Source organism: Crocodylus siamensis, chromosome 12, assembly GCF_052110815.1.
Source record: "Crocodylus siamensis isolate JL-2025a chromosome 12, ASM5211081v1, whole genome shotgun sequence".
NCBI lineage: Eukaryota > Metazoa > Chordata > Crocodylia > Crocodylidae > Crocodylus > Crocodylus siamensis.
In genome coordinates this window covers 33,164,657-33,186,276 of record NC_143406.1, presented here as the reverse complement: position 1 = coordinate 33,186,276, position 21,620 = coordinate 33,164,657, and the positions used below count along the sequence as shown (strand labels likewise).

The 21,620-nt window shown below is 43.6% G+C and overlaps 1 protein-coding gene across 2 annotated transcripts in view; it reads right to left on the bottom strand.

Moving 5' to 3' along the window:
• Positions 1 to 21,620, bottom strand: part of CPPED1 (calcineurin like phosphoesterase domain containing 1) — a 92,147-nt gene that overhangs the window by 18,394 nt on the left and 52,133 nt on the right. For both annotated transcript variants that reach the window (XM_090024299.1, XM_090024300.1), the window contains one exon: positions 20,722 to 21,144. In XM_090024299.1, coding sequence (XP_089880425.1) covers positions 20,722 to 21,144 — 423 coding nt within the window. The remainder of the gene's footprint in view (positions 1 to 20,721; positions 21,145 to 21,620) is intronic.

Genomic DNA, 21,620 nt, shown 5'->3' with positions numbered 1-21,620 from the left:
ACAGATGCAGGCAGGAAGTAGGCTAAGGAGCAGAGGGGAGAGGTAGTCCCTACTCCACTGGAGCAGACAGCATAGTCCGGGGCTGCAAAGCAACCTGGGATGCTGGTGGACTGTGAGTTAACCGGAACTAGGAAGGGATCTGAGACAGAAGTCTCATAAACCAGTCTGATCTAAATCAATTAAGTCTAACATTACTTCCAACCAAGTTTACCTTAAATCAGTTTGGGCCATTTTGAAAGCAGTTTATGTGCACTGAACTTCTGTTCTATTACAGATTTAAACCAGTTTCTGATCACTTAAACCAGTTTATGTCTAGTTCTCTAGTCAATACAAAGGCAAAAGACACCAGAGAAGGAAACCAACCACATTCAAAATGGAATATGAAGTCTAACACACATACCTATTGGCCACATATGGACAGATTCTCCAAATCATTGCAGAAGGATATATTAAAATAGGTGGCACTGCATTTGTTGCCTTCAGCTGTCCTTACAGGCAACTGCCTTTTCTAGAACTACTGAAAGGTTCGTCATCACAGAGGAACATAGTTATAACTTCCACTGATCCAAGCTCAGAATATCTTTCCAAGCGAGTCTAACAATCTTAGAGATATATATCAAACTATGTAGACATTTTCTGATGTTAAAGAGTCTGATAAGGGGAATGACTAAGATCACCACACTGACTTTTGATGGAAATGGAACTGAGACCAGTTCTTTCAAGACTAAGAATCAGTTATTTCACTATACCTCCAGCTATTAATTACTGTTGAAACTATACTTGGATTGCACAAACACGTAAAAACATTTATCTTCCCTCCTGCAGACCAGAGATAACTGCCACTACCACCTGAAAATATATGTTTGAAAAAGTCCTGATCTTTCATTAAAACTACTTAAATAGAGGGCTTGATTCTGATCTTTCTTAGTGGATTAAGTCTCAACTAAAGATGATAGAGAGCTACAAGCATAAAGCTCATGCCAGGAGAAGGAAAATGAGGAAAATTATTTCTTTAATGGTTCCAGCCAGCTAAGCTGATTCTGACACAAGGCAAAAAGATCGGCTGTTCCAAAGAACTGACTGTCTTTTTTCCAAATATGCTCGCCTAGTAATGGACTTTAAATGAGTTTCTGTGTATCAGTCTGTGAGCACAGAGCAGCCTATTAATAGCATATGCTGCATGACACATTTAATCAATGAGCAACATGGAGTTTATCTTCAGATGATACTTAACAGTTGTTGTAAAATGTTGATAATTGCACATGCTTTAGAATCTTGACTGTGAAGTGAGTTTTAAAAGAGCCTTTCTTTTATTCTAAGGTAATATATACTTTACATTACACTGCCTTGGCTCATACTTTTAGACTGCATACATATACAGCAGTTCAGATAATGGAAGAGTAAGTGCTGTAGAAGGTAACTCGTTGCTTTTGTAATTTGAAATACTACCTCTCATGCTATTTATTTTCCTTTAAGCAAGTTGTGTAACGATTTCAAGGAAAAAAGGGGGTTTTCACATTTTGTAGGATTTTTCTGGATAAAAGCATTTCAAGGGCACCTTATTTATTTTAATTTTTCTCAGAATTCTTAACACCTTCTTACATGGCGCATGTATTCAAGAGGGAATTAAACAAAGCTTTTAAAGATTTCTACCTCCTCCATTAATTCTAATGTGTCAGAACCTGATTTTCGCAGCCAAAAGTTACTGTGCAACATACTAAGTGCAAAGGGATTACAGAGAGCTTCAATGACATCGGTTAGGTTTGTATTTTTTGAGTTTCAGCAGTTCTTTTGTAAGAAGAATATTTATCAGCGTTTGCTACACCTTTTTCTTAGCTCTGCTGTATCACCAAAAACAGGAGAATGAACTACAAGGGCTTCTCTGAAAGAACTAGTATGCTAGATCCTGCTGAACTGCATACATAAGTGCTATACTGGGTCAGACCAAGACTCCATCTAGCCCACGGGCAGGCAATTATTTCGGGTGGAGGGCCGCTTAATGAGTTTTGGCGAGCTGTCGAGGGCCACATGGGTAGCCCTGCCCCTTGACAGTGTCTCTTCACAGCTTTCCATAATAGCTTAGATTCTGAAAAAGCATTTGGTGAAAGATCTTGTTGAAAACATTTTGAAAATTCCACTGAATCCAACTCATCTACATGTTTGTTGACACAGTCAAAGATTTTAAGCAGACTGGTGAGACACAGCTCCCCTTACAAAAGCCAGGGTGATTCTTCTCTAGCATATCATAGACCATCAATGCTATTTTTTTACATGATAGATTCTACCATGTTGTCAGGAACAGCCATCTGACTCATCTATTGCCACTGAAGTCCTTTTTAAAGACCGGTGGTTACACTGCTGATCCTTGAGCTCTGGGGATCTGTCTCATTTTAGTGGTAGGTTACAACACTAATCTGCAATTTCATATCTGAGTTCCTTTATTTGAATCCTGGTGAGTTGTTACTAATCGGTCTGTCAATTTGCTCTAAAATCTCATTTGAGCCAGTTCTTCAGATTTATTCTCTAAAAAAACAACCAGTCTGGTGTGGAAATGTGAAGATCGATTAAAAGAACTAGTTTAGCTTTGTGACGGCCTGATCTCCCCCAAGTGTATGTTACCATGGTGGCCCTCTAATGGCTCCACCAAGCAATGGCTGTGGCTTGATTCTTGCTTCTAATGTAAACCCATAATAAGGAACGTCAAGAAAACATAAAAGGTCATTTTAACTTGCCAGAGCTTGTGTGCCTGTTTTCCTCATGTGGATGTGACTACTATTTTTTGGGCGATGTTTCACTGCCTCCAGCAACTTCACTTATTCTGCTATTAGGCTATGCTGGCTCTGATTTTTTTTCTTGGATCACTTCATGTCTTTGCTGATTTATGGTACATGTTTACAGTGCAGATGCTTCTGGTAGGCATTTTACTCTCTTGGCTGCACCTTTTCATTTTCCTTCCAACTAGCCTTCCTCATTTTAGGAAGTTTTCCTTATTAAGTGGTGGTGCTTCTTCACAGAGGCAATTCTCACTGCTCAAAAAGAGGCCATCCCCATGCGGTCAAAAGGAGGGAAAGGGGCCAAGAAACCTGCCTGGCTCAACAGGGACATCAGGGAACTTTTCAAAAAGAAAAGAAGAAGTGCACAGGCAATGGAAAAACGGTTCAGCATCCAGAGAAGAGTATATTCATATGGCCAGGGCCTGCAGGTATGAGACAAGGAAAGCCAAGGTAGGCATGGAGATTAGGCTACCAAAGTAAAAGACAACAAAAAGTCCTTCTATAGGTACATAGGGAGCAAGAAAAAAAAAAAAAATCAAGCTCCACTGTGGGTTCCCTACTGAACATGGAGGGGAAGCCCACAGTTGATCCCCAAAAGGCAGAGCTCTTCAATTCTTACTTCAGTATTCACACATCAGGTGTGAACTCATCACCTGTCCAAAGACCCAGAGATAACAGCAATGACAGCAGTGCACATAAAATCAGCCCTGAACAGGTGAAGGTACTTTTAGAACACTTGGACGTTTTCAAGTTGGCTAGGCCAGATGAACTGCACCCGAGAGTCCTGAAAGAACTGGCTGAACTCACAGCGGTGCCTCTGGTGAGGCTGTTTGAAGAGTCATGGAATTCAGGAGTGGTCCCAAATGACTGGAAGAAGGCTAACATGGTGCCAATCTTTAAGAAAGGAAAGAGGGACAACCCTGCAAACTACAGACCGGTCAGTTTGACTTGGATCCTGGGAAAAATCTTTGAAAAAAAATCATCAAGGAGGACATCCACCACAAGCTCATAACCAGCACGGTACTGAGAAACAACCAGCATGGACTTATCAAGGAGAGGTCATGCCTAACAAACTGTGGTGTCCTTTTATGACCAGGTAACTAACCAGCTGGACATGGGACAAGAGGTGGACATCATTTACCTAGACTTCAGCAAGGCCTTTGATACTGTTTCCCATGAGATTCTCACAATTAAGTTGGAGGGTATTGGTCTAGACCAGACTATGGTGAGGTGGGCTGGCGACTGGCTCAGCGGCCATTCACAGCGAGTTGTCATATTTGAGCCCTTTAATGTAAAAATTAAACAGGAAAACTTCAGGTAATGTCTGAACTAGAAGCTGGCTCTACTAATATTTTGGCAAATAATGAATAAATTCTGTTCCCTGTGCTTGTCACCACAAGTGATATAAAAACCAATTAAAGTTGATATACTGTGAAATGCAGCTGTGCATTGTCTAGATTAGAATCTGTTTCTCACTTTTTTTAATGGTGGAACATTGTGAAAACTCTGTTTTTAAAATGGGTGAATATATAGGAGCTTATTCTTATGTTTTATAATACAAATAAACATGATGTGTCTAGGTATCCTGAAGAATTCTGGTGGGGAAGTCATTTATTCTTGGTAAATATGAATAGTTGGTTTTACTAGAGAAATTCCAAAAGAAGCAAAAAACCTGGCCATGTACTGTTCTCAAAGGAATTATGTGAGCCCTTTGCCTCAGGGATAATCCCCTGTCTTCCAGGATCTGGTGATACTATTTGATCTCTTCTCACAAATTTCAGTTTACATTCTAAGGAATGTAAATGTGAGACCAGAATTTTGAATACTTAGAAAGAATAAAAGCCTTTGTAGCTACACTTTAGTTAGAAATGAAATCTTCAGTACTCTAAAAAAAAATCTGATGACAGATGAGAAAAGGTTTCATTTGAGTAGAAACTACATGCTGAACATCCTGAAGAAGTAGACTCCTCTGTCAGCAAGAGAGCTGAGTTATCCTGCTGAATTTTAAAACTGAAAGCATCTTTTTTCAACAGACTATATTCTCTGTTACAGAGAAACCCTTTAGAACATCAGTTCTTCAGCACTAGGGAAAAGAGGTCAGCATGATTATGACATAACTGCACTGTAGCAGAACAGAGGCACTTAACTGTGTGTCATGCATCATAAGACCCAAGAGAGCGATTACGTGGAACTAACTATATCCTAATCTTGCCTTATTGTTCAACTACATTCCTGTAAGTCCTAGACCCCTTCCCACTGCCACCCCCTCATGCACATTTAATATTGTGCCAAAATTGTATTCTTTCTTAGAAATGGAATAAGTATGAGGACCAGGTGAAGATAATGCCCCCAGCCAGCCCTTTATAAAGCAGGACAGAAGCAGAAGCATGTGCACCAAGAAAGTTGGATGGCCGTTAAGTTGAACACTTCTAAGAGACAGTGCAGTGGCTATGCACCCTTGCAAACAACAGACAATGCTGATGCTTGAGTTCATCAATGGTAGATTTATTTTATTTAGATGTATACATGTTGCATGAACTTCACTTTATCAACCTCCTAGATACAGAAACTTGTGGACTCAATATAGACATTGGATTTATGACACTACAACCTGTCGGACATCTGACTCCCTAGGTACCTCTCCACTTTTACCTGCTACATACCCCTTCCTCCCTACCCCAGCCTGTCTCTCACCCCCTGACACCTCCATTTCCATTTTGACTGACTGACTTTCTTGCCTGCATTGCATGCCAGCCTCTGGCTTCTTTACTATTCCTTCTATCCAGGAACAGCACATGCACACCAACTAGATGCTTCCTCCTGGCTTCAGCTGGTCTTACATAGGCAGCGCAGGCAGACAGCATACCTGGGATCATCTGCCTCTTCCATCAAGGAACTAGATGCTTCGTTAGCCTGACAAAGGGTTTTTAAACCCAAAAGCTTGTAAAGAAGAATTTCTCCAACTATTCAGTTGGTCTAATAAAAGATCTCAGATGGACCCTAAAATCCTTGTCTAAGACTACGTCCTTAGATCAACACAGCTACAACCTACACCCCTAAACACACACGAGTGACAAAAGTTTTGCTTTCAGCAGTTTGAGATGCAGTCTCACAGAAACCCCTGCACCACTCTGCCTGAAACCTGGCAGGCCTCCCTTATGACCACTCAAGGGGCAATGTATGTGGTAGGACAGGTACTAATGAGGGTGACCATTTAATGCCCCGCTCTCAGAGCTGGAGGCAGCAGTTTAGTTTCTCACCAGCCAGCAGGGAAAGAACATCTCTCTGCTTAGCTCTTGTGCCAGGAAGAACTTGAAGGTATAAGGGATGGGTCTATACGGGAGGAGGAGGCTCCACATGACCTGGGCATGAACTAAAAATGCACCCTGCCAAGGTAGGGAGGCCTTTGTGGGACTGCCAGTGGTGTGGCAGCCTCAGGAAATGCCAGGACTGCAAACCTCCCTGGTGAAAGGTGGGTAGGAACAGGAGGCACCTGATAACCTCTAGCCACTGCAGTCCTGGCTGGGGAAAGTCCAGACCTGTAAGATTTTTGAAAGGCCTGCAGCTTACTGGTTGCAGTGGAGTTGTGAGGGGCTACCATCCCTGCAGTTTTCACCCTGCTGCGCCTTAACACACAGTGTCACACGTCACGAGTTTTGCTTGTCAGCACCATGAGGTGCAATTTCCAAGAAACCCCTGCACTTATCTCCTTGAAATTTGGCAGGCCTCATGGCCTCAGAAGGGGGTAGCATCCCTGTAAGTTTCATCCAAATCTGGTAAGAAATGACAAAGGTATAGGCAGTTTTGTGATTCCCTATTATAGCATACAGACAAAACATTGAAACACTGTTGAAATTTCAAAACAGCTTCGAAACAGTTTTGGCTGAAATGAAATAGAACAGTGATTCAAAACACCAAAACGAATCACCGTCCCTCCGAAATGCTGAATCCGAAACTAAACGAAACGCAGCCATTTTAGACAGCCCTACGAAACACCAAAATGAAACACTGTCCCTCTGAAACACCAAATCCGAAACCAAAACAAAAGGCTGGCATTTCACACAGCCTTAATGGGTATACACCAGTCCCAGGAAAATGTGGGCTTTGGTCCCTGAACGTACCTGGCAGCTGCTGGGGAAAACGGAGGGGTTATGAATCTAAATAGACTATTTTTGTGTGGGAGTGAATGGGACATTTCTTCCGTGAAATTGGGAGAAAGGGGAGTTCAGTACTGGCCTTCTAACCAAACAAGGACTACTCTTTCTGCCATAGTACTAGAACACCAGTAAGATGCATAGCTGCAGACTAACAAACTTCCCAAAGGCTTCAGGGGGAGGAGGAAAGTTTCCATGAAGTCCTCTCAGAAGGCTTAAACAGGCCACTGTTAGGACAGTGCCCCAAGCTTCTAGCTTCTGCCCAGAGGTGTGATAACGTGCAATTCAGCAGTTTTGAATTCCATCAAAAAATCATCAGGGTTCTGGGTCACAGTTCTAGAAGTCCTAGGAAGGAAGAGCTACACTGGACTTTCATACAAACAAATGGATCAGACTGCTGTATAATGGAGGTGGGGGTACCAGCCCTGGGTACTGACTATGAGGGACTGCCAGAATCCCCCACCCTGGGGAGTCTTTGCCCTGGCAGGGGCAATCCTGGGGTGCCCAGCTATAGGAAGTGAGAAATACTGCCCTGCACCCAGCAGTGTATCTAGGGGGCAGGGGACAAGTGGAACAGTGCTCCTTCTCCCATCAACTCAAGAAGCCTTTGTCATAGCAGGCATAGCCCCATGCCTAAAGGCATATGGGTGGGGGGGAATGGGGCACTAGGCACAGCTGCCAGGGAGCCCAAGCCACAGGGCTGCTCCCACTGGAGCAGACACTGTTATAATGGCAGCAACTGCCTTCAGTGTGCAGAGAGTACAGGCAGGTAAAGCCTTTCCTTCCCCTGAACCCCTTCCTCCCACCCAACCCAAACACCACTACCCCAAGTACTGAATTAACTTACTCCTCCATTGGAATCAGATTCAAAATGGGCAAAAATATGAGTCTTACATCAGGAATGAGCCACAAACTGAGGGAGAAATTTCCAAAGTGACAAGATATCTGTTTTCCTAATTTCTTGAAATACCTACAAAATGCCAATGGGAGATTTAAAATAAGTTAATTCAGGCAGCACAAATTGAATCCTAATCTCACAGGAAATCTAAATTGTGACAACCAGAGAGAGCTCCGAGTAAGTTAAAATGGCATGGAAAACAAACTTGGAAATGTTATCCTGAAACATTAAATAATTTCATATGGTAATCAGTACCCAGTAAACAATTTTCTCCAAGCAGACAGACTTGAACTTAGACTGGATTCTAGACAATCAATTCTTCTATATTACCTCAGTGTGTGATTCTGATTTCTATATTTAAGTTCATACTTATGGTTTTTATTTAGAGATTCACCTAAATCTGTATGGAGTTTTTTCTAGCTCTAACTAAAAGACGGGGAAATTTTTCATGCAAGACTTTTACAGGATCCAAAACTTAACTTGCCAAGGAAATGGTTCATAGCTTAGACCTGATCTAAATCCAGTGTGTGAAAGTATACAAAGAAAAACAAACAAAAAACCAAAACCAAAAACACAAACAACCTGTCCCCCCCCCCCGAAAATGAAATACAGAGCAATAAATACATTTTCTAACATTAGGGACAGAATGCCTGGAATTAGCTTAGGAAACTGAAAGCAGCATGTTTTAGTAAGAGTGAGGCGTCTATTAAATAAATGCTTTCCTCAGCAAGTGAGCCTTTTTCCATCTGCCACATTCCAAGTCAGTGGAAATATGAATGACATAATAAATGTGTAATGAGCACAGTCTTGTCCTTTTTGCTCTTTCCACTTACTCTCTGGAGAGTTTAATGAAAATGTTTTGGGTTAATGGTTCCTGCAAGGTCTGATTCAGCAAAGAACTTAATCACTTGGTTCTGGTCCTATTCAAATCAATAAGAAAACTCCAACCTGAATGCAGCATTAAGACCACATTTTCTTGGGGGGGAGGTACATATGTGAACCAACTTTCTCCACTCCAAATATTATATTTTTGTGCTTTAAATTAGATTTCACAATAAAACAGTTTATATTTTAAATTGAATCATACTCATACAAAATCCCAATATTTAGCCATATCCCTAACCCAATCAACACTGACCAAACAAGGCAGGGTCTCCATAAATAAAATGATACAGACACTATGGCTGTTCACAGACATTAAATAAAACCCCCCAAAACCGTGCTTTACTGGAAGAAGCAGCGCGTTACTTTGACCTGGCTCAGCAGCGTCTGTATAGATTGAATGTTTCAGTGGAGCTTTTTGGTGCTTTTAGCTAAAGCAGATTCAATCAGCTATTAGATAGAAGCGCCAAAAAAGCTCCACTAAAGCACCTGCTCTATACAGACATTGGGTAAGCCAGGTTCAACTAACACACTGCCTCTTCTGGACATGCACTGGACTAAGCACGCCAAGTGCTGCTTTTTTTTTTTTTTTTTTTTTTAAATGCCTGCAAGCAGCCTATGTCAGCTTGTCCCAAAGGGTCTAAGTGCCAGACAGGAGCAACAACAGAGATAAACTGTAAGTAGGGGGAAAAATAGTAGAGGGTTTGACTTGGGAAGCAGTGCTGTTATGGTAAGTAGCTATCCTTGACCTTTGCTGGCCCCTAGGAAACAGTACTTGGCATGTAACACACTAGTTTCTCCGCCAACCTAGAGAAACGCTTACTAGTAGAAAACACTAGTTTTCCTGCGAGCCACAGGTCGAGGATCACTGATGGATAGAGTAAACTGCTACGAGCTGCAGAATTTAATAGGCATTTGAACAAGTTAATAGTATCCTGGCACAGATGGATACGACTTTTAAGAATATTTTTAAAGAAGATAGAATGTTTCTGGCAAATGCAACTGTATAATCCTGAGTACTTGAGCATTTCCTTTAGAGCACCAGACACAAACAGACTTGCCTCTCCCTGAAGCATAAATCACCTTATAAAGTCTGAACAGACTCTGGCCAGTTCAGAAAAATATCTGCTCTCAAAATGATTTTCACTTCAGAATGTTCTTCTAGCACAATAACACAGATGCAGTTCAGATCAAGAACTTCCTCACAATACCCTTTTTTTTCCTCTAGCCAGATCCTAGACATCATTTTCAAGACTCCAGTGCTACATAGCAAATGACAGTATTTAGTAACCTTCCATAGCATCTTATCTATCTCTTGTGGAATGAAATTGATTTCTCTCTCATTACAACTTGAAAAGCTGGAGTGTTCACCTATCTGCCAAGGATGTGCTGTAGCACTAAGCAGAGAAGCAAAAGCAGCACGGGTATAATATTAACAGGACTGTATACTGCAAACGCTAACCTCAGATTATAGTCTGTAAAAAACAGTTAGTTCCTGCCCACTGTGCTTTTTAAAGAAGGATATATACTCACTGAAAACAACTGTTGAGGAATTAAAGTCCTCCCATCATCCTTAATTTTCTGACAAAATCCAAAGTACCATTAGTTTTACATCAGGGGTACTCAATTCTTGGTCCACAGGCCAGATCTGGCCCATGACAACTTGTCATTTGGCCTGTGGGGCTCCCTACAAGTCTAGAAATTTGGTGCTGGGGGAGCAGTGGCATTGTTCCCCTGCTGCCACATTTCCATACCTCATGTGCCTAATTCCAGTGTATAGGGCTGGGTGGAGGTGCTGACAGACCCTAGGGCCCCCTGTGTAGGGGAGAGAGGAAGGAGTGGCACTGGGTCTCTGAGGTCCAATCCTGGCAAGTGTGGGTGGGAGGGGATGATGCCAGGCCCTCAGGACCCAATCCCAATGTGTGGGGGGCAGGAAAGGGTAGTGCCAGGCCCCAAGGCCCAACCTTGGTGTGCAAGGCTTGACAGGCCTTCTGCCACTCATCTGGCCTATAGAGCCAAAAGCTTGAGCACCAGTGGTCTACATGCATTTTGTATACTCTTTTCAGAAGCCATCTACTGTCCCATCTCCTCCATGTCAACATTAGAGGAACCACAAGAATACAGATAAGATTATATTTATAAATATTTAATCCTACATAGTAAGGGAAAGCATTTTGAAGAACTCCAACATTGTTCTAGCAACTGTATACATGATCTTATGTGTAATCATAGAAGATCGCTAATAGGGGTGTGCTAAACGGGCTGTATTGGATTTGGATTTGGCCTGAATTGGGGACAGTGATCCAATTTGATGATTTGGATCACTGTCCCCAACTCAATTTGGCTGAATCTGAACCTGAAGATCTGATGCTGATTCAGAGGATCAGTTATTCGGCCATAGACACAGTCTTAAATGTTTTTTCTACATGCCTTGAGGTAACCGGCACAGTTTGTGAATGCTGCGATGCTGGGGTGGATGAAGTGTCCCACAGGAGTGCCGAAGAGGGTGTGGGGTCCTGCGTGCTCGGCGACAAACCTGGAAGTGGACAGGAAGCACTCCCGGTCCACTTCTGGGTCTGCTGCAGAGTGCATGGGGGCCTCCCTGGACTCCACCAGCTCGGCACTAGTCACTGAGCCAGGAGTGTGCGGGAGGGAACTGATAACAGTGGTCATCAGCCCATTAAAAAAGAGGGACATTACCAGCTACTTGTTGATTTTGCCTGTTGATTCTACCTGTTGACTCAGCACGGATGGTAGCCGGCACATGGTCTGCTAGCTAATACAAAGACACCTCCCTCAGCAAGACAGAGGAGAGGGGTGAATTCCTGCTGAGCAAGGAGTGTTGAGGGGGAGGGGGAAAGCAGCCGGCAGTCTTTGCCAGAGCTGAAGCCAGAGAGCAGAGGGGAGGCCAGCCCTGATGTGAAGCAGGGAGCCCCGCCCAGTCCAGAGAGCATGCTGGGAAAGTCTGGTTTATCTTAAACCAGCAAGGGGTCTGGAACAGACATTGCATAAACTGGATTGACCCAAATCAGTTAAGTCTGATACTATATTCAACCAGGTTCATCTCAAACCAGTTTCAGTAATTTTCAAACTGGTTTATGTGCACTGAACATCTGTTCTGTTACAGGTTTAAACCAGTTTCTGATCACTTAAACCGGTTTATGTGTAATGTCTGCCCCTGGCCCTAGTGTCCACAACCAGCTGCTAGGTAGCCCAGCAGTAGCTTAACTAAAGGAAGAAGGCACACCAGCTCCAGACACTGATTTAGAGGGAGTGACAGAAAGGCAGCCCCAGGGGAGCCAGGGCAGCATGAAAAGCCCCAGCTCCAGCCCCTTGCCTGGCAGTGAGCACGGCCTGGTTCCAGTTCCTGCCCAGCAGAAAACACAGAGAAGGCCACTACTGTATTCCTCACTTAACATACACACCCCAATTTCTAGCATCTGATTATTGGAAGAATGGTGCTGTGGTATGCAAAGAATATAGTATTCTAAAATCTTCATCCTCCTAACCATAGTTTCCTATCCTAAAACCTTGAGCTCACAGACATGGTAGTGTCTTTTTTGAGTAAAGTTCCTTAGATCCTTAACAAATAAAGTTTGTACCAAGTTCTGCAGCATACAACTGCAAACAGTACAGCTATTATTACTACTATTTAAAATAAATGTTAGTTTGAGTATTTTTATATGCGCAAACTTTATTAATTTGTCATGTCTGAAAAAAGGCTCTTTGGATGAATTCTAAAACTTTTTTTTTTAATTTACAGACAGACAGACAAGATTTCATTAACCCTACTTCCAAGTAGTTTTCTGTTGGGCACAAAATCATCTTCTTAAAGTCTCTCACCTGTTTATATTGCTTTCTGCCATGATAACCCCACTAAACCATGACCATGATATTTCTTCTCTTTTCTCCCTGGTCATTGATTTGGTTCTGTTTCAGCAAATCCAAATGCACACAAATGTGTTATAGTTCATGTTGTTCTTGAAGGCTTTCTTTACTTAGCATGCACACACATGCACAGAAGAGACCAGTCTTTGAAAAAAGCAGCCAAAAAGTTCAAAAGTAATATCAATACAGCCTGACAAATGATTTTCTACCTGCTGAGAATTACTGCTTAGAACAGAGCTGTTGCATTCCTAATTAAATCCTTTTCTAATTTTAACATTTTTTACAATACATTCAAAAAGTATAGGTGGAAAGGCAAGTCATTTTTTTTTTTTTTAGATTTACAGTCTTCTGTATGGTTTGACTTTGTAAAGCAGTAATACACATTTTCAAGTGCCAGATTTTAAATTTTATAAATATTTATTGTAAGGACATGATTCTATCTTTAATTAGCCCAACTGTTAAGGACACTTCTAATGTGAGAAATGTAATTCAGCATTTTGTACCAGATGTAGCTTCCACATTCAGTCTTTTATCTTTGTTGTTTGTAAGGAATGGGATGATACTAAAATCAAATTAAAAACATTATGTTAAATGTAAGTGATAAGAGAATAACTACACCAAATCTGAACTCTAAATTTGTAAAGAAAAGAATTACTGAATATTGTGAAATAAAGTAAATTATGTTGAAGAATCTAGGCAGTAACATCCTACTTACTTCCTAACGCCGTAGGTTCTTTCTTCATTTATAGTAAAATCAAAACTAGCTAAATAACCCTACTAAGCACAAATACTTCCCCTGGTAATTGGTTACAATAAAATTGATTTTATGTCTTTTATATGGTTTTACTCTTTCCCTAAAAGAGTTATAGATGTAAAAATGTTGATATTTCTGGGCTTGACCCCTGATTTTGATGGCAGTAGAAACATACTCTTTTATCTTGCAGGAGAAAAAAAGGCAGGAAAGATATCCCAATTGCAAAGAAAAATATCTTATTAACCTTTGCAGAAGAGAATGTTGTACTAGAATATTTCATAATTATAAACAGTCCTGGATAGGATTTCCAATCACTCCACTAAGTAGCAGAACATCAGGAAGAGAAAATCTTTCATTAAAAGGCCAAAATAATTTTCTCAGATTAGATTCAGAAAATTGCAATAAATATTAAGAGCGTAAGAAGTTAACCTTCTTAAGCAGCAAAAACCAGACTGGTTTAAAAAATGCACATGGAAGACTGGGATTTCATTATCTATTGTCTGTATCTTACTCCAAGTATGTATCAGGTGAATTAGCAGGGAAACCAATTTCATAACCAAGGATGTGCTGAAATTGATTATTCTTGGGCAAAGCATAAAGACAGAAAATAACTGTGCTACTGCACATCTGTGTATCTGTCCTACCATGATAACTGTTTATTTGTACTCTATCAACATTTTGTAGTCATACAAAGAAGGTACTTCAAGAGAATGAAAAATGGAAACAGGATGCATCTGTTACTAAGGAAACTTAGACTCACAGTTTTTGATTCACAGAATTTTTCACAGGATGCTCAATTGGGCGGTTGTATTGCAAACTGTCTGCTCTTTGTACTCATTTCACTTTTTTAATTAACACAAATGTTTTATTGACTGGATTGCTGATACTAAGTATTAAATCATGAACTCGTTCGTACAACAATGTACAATTTTTCCTGTATTAAAACAGATGCACAGGATACCTGTTTGGCGCACTGGGGGACTGGAGGCTCAGAAAAGATGAGCCTTTAAGAATCTGTGCATTTGAATGGTCTCTTAGTACTGGCTAATTTTGACCTATCTGAGGGTTGGCTTTTCAGTACAACTAGATACATTTTAGCAAAATGACCATGAAATCCCACTATAAACAAGTGACTAGAGGGAAAAAAAAAAAGAGGCTGAACCAAGTTCAATAAATATTCCAGTCTGTCAGTTGTCTGTCAAACTAACTCAGGGCTGTCCAACACACAATCTGGGGAACTGCTGTACATGGCATATGCTGCACTGTGCAACCCCTGCCCCCCCTCCCCCAGCCGCACCACGAGCTGCTGATGCACCACACAAGTGTCCTAAAGCAACGAGGTTCCTCCACTCCCTTCCTCCTCAGGGACACACAGCGCTGGCACCTTCCCTTGCCATGTGGACCCGTCTCTCTGCTATGAAGATGCGCTCCCCCCAACTATATGATAGGTGACACGTGCTGCACAGCATTGGCATGGACACTGCACTAGATCCCCCGGTCCTCCATGCCTTCAGCCTTACAGGCCAGGCGAATCTGCCCTGCTCCCACAGGTGGGGGACAGGCAGTGGAAGCTCAAGGAGGCAGGAGGACTACAGCAGCAAACCAAAGGGAGTGCAGTACCTGGAGACAGACAGCCCTGTACCAATTTATTTCATTATTTTGAAATTAACTAATTGCAAAACCCTCTGGACAGAATTCTGTTATCCTTTGCTCCCCTAAATGGCAGTTTTCCAAACACTTGAGAGATGTTTTTTGGCACCAGCATGCATTTCATGATTCTGTTACCCCCGCATCATACATACAGCAGTGTCCATGTGGGTACTATGTATACGCAGCAGGCTAGACACTAGCTGGGCCTCTGTACAAGTATGGTCCTTGAGCATAAGTCCTGGATAAAACAGGGAGATCCTCCCATGTTTACCATCAATTTCTTTGAACCTGCAATAAGGCTCCAAGCTAGAATGAAGACCCTGTTATCTTCTAGACTAGTAGCCTTTTCACCATTTAGACTAGTGGTTTTCAATCTTTTTTGACTTGGGACACCCCTTAATAGAGTCAAGGCATGCCTTGGTTAAATACCAGCTCTTAGCTTTCCCTTTTTTTTGACTACAGAAAAATGGAGCAATTCTTCTGTTACAGGAATTCAGAAAGATCACCCCAGGTCAGAATGTTGTTAACACTATGGATGCCTATATGAAATCTCTAGCCATGTTCAGAAGAGTGCAGACGTGTGGTATGTAGTGCCGCAGATGCATCTGCAGTGCCACACACCACACATGGAGTCATTCCCTGCACTGCTATCTTGCAGCGCAGGGGGTTTGCTTGACCTGGGATCAAAAAACCCCACACCTTAAAAGAGCGGGACAGTGCACATGGCAACAGAGTGTGTTGCCCAAAACTGAAGCCTGGCCTGCCAGAGCCATGCTCCCCAAGGCCCCAAGGTAAGGCTACTGGGGCCAGCCTCCTCTACCCCACCTGGGATAACCTGTTCACCAGAGGACGCATAGCATGGGTGTTCCCTGGGGACAAGTAGCAGCAACACAAGGTGTGCCACTGCTTCTTGTTCCTGGGGAAACAAACCCCCGTTCACATGCGGACACAGCCTCTGGGTTTATCTTGTGAATCATGTTTGCACACCTAACAGCGCTAACGTTGTGCAGCTCCCCACTGCACTCAAGGCCTGACACTTTGGTTGAGAGTCACTGCTCTGTCTTGTGCTCTTCCTCCTGGCCCTACACATTTCCCTCTCTTGGCTGCCCAGCACGTGAAGATGTTTTCTGGGATGCTGTCATAGTTTTTTGGCCTTTAGAAAGAAAATATTGATTACTGATATTAATGGTATTAGTTTGGAGGGTAGACCACACAAACACAGATATAGAACTTAAAAGCTGCAATATTTAAAAACAGGTGTTTAAAATGTTAAGCCTATAATTTTGCTGACACTTTAGAACAATGTTATCTATTCTGTTCTGCTGTTTGGTTAATCTGGAGATTGTTTTTGTCCCAGGGACAGAAATAATGGAGGATACTTACCGGCAGCACGAGATACAGCGCAAAAGGGGCAGAATGAAGAGCCCACGTGGCTCATCAGCCGCCTCTTTATTCAATTACGGTCAGCTGATGATGTCAGCTTCAGATGCTGGCCAGTGAAAATAAAAATGGCAGCTGATACTGCGGAGGAGGTGGGCAGCACAGGAGAGGAGCTGCAGCCGCTGCAGGGAGCGAAAGAGATTCTCCCCATGGGACCCTCGGAGCCTGGCAAGCAGGGATGGATGCTGGCAGGGCAAGGCAGAGCACCCCGACTGGAGCCCGCATGGGACAGTAAGGGAGTGATGTGCACGCTGGCCAGAGGCAGAGCTGGAGCTGCACCCGGAGGCAGAGCAGACCCCAGGTGGGAGTGCTGGGATGACAGGGGTAAAGAGGAAGCCACGTCAGGGGGAGAAGACCCTGGGAAAGCCCTGAGGGGTTTACAGCTGGGGCGGGTATCACTGCCGGTCTCAGCCGGGTTGATAGGCAGATGGGAGTGAATACTGGAGGCGATGGGTCAGGAGTAAAGCAACCCGCCCGCTAGAGTCCGGGGGCAGAGGGCCACCACGTCAGGAAGTGGCTTATTATTTTGTGTTTTGTTACTACATTTATTTAGTTACCCTGTAAGAAGGGGCATAGGGGGAGAGTGCAGGTATCCCCAAGGAACGGGGCTGAGGAGAAGCCTTGGAAGGTTTATCTTTTTTTTGTGTTTCCTCAAACGAAGGGGCAGAGGCAAGGAGGGCTGAGGGGTAGGCCCACATGCGCGTACGTGGCTATAGGCCATGGGCACCTAGATGCCAAGTCGGGAAGCATTATCCCAACAGAGGAGATGAGGCCAACAGTCGAACAACGTACTGAAGGAGGTGTGAGGCCGGGGTACAGTGGTGGTGGAGCCCCATGAATGATGGCTGGGTGAACCATAGGCCACCGAGTGCACTCGATGACCAATCCCACCTACTGAGAAACAACAAGTCCTGGCAGGTGAGAACAAGGGAGGCGATGAGGGGGAGACATCTACTCGGTCTGCAACACAAGTCCGTAAGGTCCTTGACGTTTACCACCAGAGCGAAGGTGGTAGACTGGGTGTCACGGAGTGGGGCCTGCAAGCGGCCATGAGCTCGCTAGCGCCCCCTGCCATGTCAATTAAGGTGGTCCAGCACCCTCTACTCGCCTGCCACGTCTTTGATTTTAAGTTCAGTTATGGGAGGCTGCCTACTTCCACCTTGACACCTCGCTGGTATTACCTCTGTTCCAAGTGGGGTGCTCCAACACCTCCAGCCTTATGGGCAATGCGTGCCTCCTACCTCCCTTTCAGCACGCCCCAAGCCTCGCAGCTGTTCCTGGACGTTGTTCTGCCCTTGCCCTCCGGTGCCCTTTCTGGGGTCCCTTGGGCTCGTCCTGCCCTGGTGCCCCTCTCTGGCACCCCCGGGCCTGTCACCCACCTGGCGCCCCTGGGGCTTGTCATGTCCCACCGCCCATCTCCGAACCTCCTGGGCCTATCATGCCACTGGCCCCCTTTACTGGCGCCCCTGGGTTGGTCATGTGCCTGTCGCCCCTTTACCAGCGCCTCTGGGCCGGTTAAACAACCTGCACCCTGTTACTGGCACCCCTGGACCGCTGCTGCAACCTACACCCCGCTACCGGCACCTCTGGGCTTGCCGTGCCCAGGCCTCGCCCCCACTGGGCCTGCCTTGCGGTTTTTTCCCCACTCCTCGCCCTCTGGAGCCACTCGCCCCCTTCTAGGGCCTTTTGCCATGCTCCCCGCGCTTCTCGCCCCATCTAGGGCCTTTTGCCATGCTTCCCGCGGCTGGGGCTACAACCCCCACACACCGAGTGCCTCTCCGGCACTTATCTCGCTGTGCCCATTGTGGTACTACTCACTGTGCCCCCTGCTGGGCACCGGGAACCCCCAAGCTATTGGGGAGCCCCCACGAGGCCTCCTCGCACCCCTACAGCCTCACCCAGTCCTCCAGTGTAACGATAACAAAATGTGAGCCAAACGGCTGCAACATAAACAAGAAGCCTACCGGCTCATAAGATAATCATAAGCCCCTGAGCTCATAAACCCAGCTCCGCTCTATGCTGGCTCCCTCTTACCTCCGTCACAGTTCTCTTTACCCCTGCATCATTGCAGCTGGTCAGAGTGGTCAGGCTGCAACCATTGACCCGGGCTGCTCAGCTTGCCCGCAGAGCTCCTGCTACTCTGGCTCCGGCCTGGGCAGTTTATAAAGGCCCGGCCCTGCCCCCTTCTGGTCACCTGACCTGTCTGGTTGCTGCGGCAACCAGCACCTGAGCTGCCCCTGGTGATTGGCAGCTCCTTAACCCTATATTAGTCACAGGACACCTCCTTGATCCTGTGACACTGGGACAGAAGTTCAATAAACCGATTTAACTGATACTACACGTATCCAGGTTTATCTCAAACTGGTTTCAGCCATTTTGAAAATGGTTTGTGTGCACTGAACTTTGTTTTACTGCAGATTTGAACCAGTTTCCAGTCTCTTGCAGCAGTTTATGTGCAATTTCTGTCCCTTGCCCTTGTGGCAAGCCCATGCTTCTGGACTTTGCTGGTTGCCACATGGTGTCAGGAAGGAAGGGTTTTTTTTCTACCTACCTCGGAAGCATTGGGTGTTGGCTGCAGCCAATGCTGAGGATTTTGACTGACATGTGCTAATGCTCCTGCTGGCACTAATACCTGGAGGTCCCTGCTTAGAGGGTCTTGCCCCTCCACTCAGGATCAGACTGATAGCTATGTTTGGGATCAGGAAAGTATTCTACCTTGTGGGCAGAGTGGTGTGGATTGTAGGTGATTTTGCCCTCTTCTGTGATGAGGGGCATGATTCTCTCCTTGGATCTCTGGACTGCATTTTAACCCCTCGCTTACCTGTGGCAGATAGGGATGTTTTTGGTGTCTTTGGGCAATATGCCTTGTAGTTATGTGACAGGATTGATTGTGCAGGTTTAGGAATATGTTATACAAGGTATGGGATAGTTTAAGTAGGGATGATCCTGCCTACTATGTGACCTCTAGAGGTCCCTTCCAGGCCCATTTTCCTAGGATTCTAGGTGGAATTAGGCTGCCACCTAGAAAACAATTCCAGGCTTGGCAACTGGGTGCAGAATAAAATAGAAAATAGTGCAACTACTCCACATCATTCACTCTCTTCAAAACAGCATTATGAAGTTGAAGCAGTAAATACGATCACACCAAGTCAGAAGACTGAAAATCCAGAAGCACAAATGCAGGTAGCAGAAAATCACCTGACCAGCTATGAAAAAGGAGCTGCTTAATGTACTTATAGTTTACATGGGATTCAAGTGCCATGGCAGACCCAGGTCCTATCTGTCTTCTTTCTCAAGAAAGGGATTTCTAAAGGCTCCTATCAGTATAGGAAAAATTCAACAGTCAACCAAAGCAGGGCAAGAATCATTCCCAAATTAACTAAATCTGGCCTGCATCATACCCTGGTTGTAAAATTGGCCAAATGTAGGGAGAAAGCAAGTTCTGAAGTCACAATAAACTTGTTTTTTTTAATATTTCAGGCAAATGTAACATTTAAAGGCTGAATTCTTTACTCTAACTTGGGAAAAACACCATATAAAAACAGGTACCTAAAGCTATCAGCTGAACTTTTAAAATATAGATGAAGGAGTTTTTTCACTTTTGGAGAATTTGGGCTTTAGCAAAGTCACATAACTATAAAAGATTATAATGGTCTTTAAACTTCCTTTAAAAGTTTAAGTGACTTGCAGGACCTACATCTGACTGGACTCTGTTGCCAGGGTACCTATACATGTGCATTAAGGCTGCTCCAACACGCTCCAGCATACTCCAGCATCATGTGTATCAGCGTCCCAGAGCTGAAAAATGGTGGCAGGGGTGCTTTAACTAAAGCTCATTTGATGAACTTTAGTTAAAGCGTCCCAGCCACTATTTTTCAGTGCTGGGATGCTGACAGATGTGATGCTTTGGGCGTTTTAATTAGAGAGGCTCTCGGAACTGCTCTAATTAAAGCACCCCTCACCCTGCCTCGCAGACCATGTGTATAAATGCCCCCAGAATTCAAAATTAGTCACTCAATCATACTGTTAAACGACATATATATTTCTTTAAAAAGCAAGAAATACCATTGAATTTAAATATCCTCCACGCTGTGGTAGTGTTGGAATTATGTTGTAGCCATAGTACCTTGTGTCCAAAAGCTGGTCTCAGATCTCACCCAACTATACATTCCGACAAAAGATATCACCAAGAAAAATCCTCTTGAATGCTGAACTTAACTTTATTTTGTACCACAGTATTAAAGTGCTGAAAAAGAAAAATTAGATAAAGGGAAAACATACCTGCTTTCTGGAACTTTTCCATGATCTTGTGCCGAACTGACTTCTCTAAGTTAAAGTAGTCATGGTCTTCATCAGGGTCTTTTACAAATAGAGGAATGTGCTGAAATACAATTACATGTTTACACTTCTGTTTTTCAGCAATAGCCAGCTGCCCATCGAGCCATTCATCTTGGGCCTGCTTTAACTCAGGGCATTTAGAAGAATTGAAGTATAACTGAGTATTCAACACAAGAAAGAAAACTCCTCCAATCCAAAAACTGAAGTAGTCATCGCCCCAGTGCTCGCAATAATCATCTATAGTTTCTGGTGTTGGAGCATTGCCAATATCATGATTTCCACTGACAAATACCAACGGGATATCTTGGTCAACCTTTTTCAGAATATTCTTCAAATCTCGCTCTTGGTCCTTTCGCCACTGAGTTCCTATAAAATGAAAAGCTCAGAGTTATTTATCAGAAGTTCATGTTTATACTTTATTCTTCTGCTCCCATTACCTATATCTGTTTATACAACAGCATGTATAGTACTCCCATCTTTTTGATCATTCACCTATATAGCAGGAAAAACTGTGAACTGTTATGTACATAAATTTAAAAAAATGAAATATTAACTAAATTGACTCCCCTTTCATGTATTCTCTTCCTGCCTTCTTCCATACCTAGTATTCTAAAATTCTCAAAACTTTTCTTTGCACAAAACTGCTGACAAGGATCTATAGGCTGCATGATGGTGGATGCTGTAAGAATGTTGAGTCACTATGTTGCTTTATCAACTCTTCATCTATTTGAAGCTCGTTGGGTTGTTTTTTTATCTGCATTATTCTATAGGCTGATGATCCACTGAGGAAAATTCAAAATTACTGGACAGTGTAAATCAAGTTTTACACAAGGGTAAAAAAA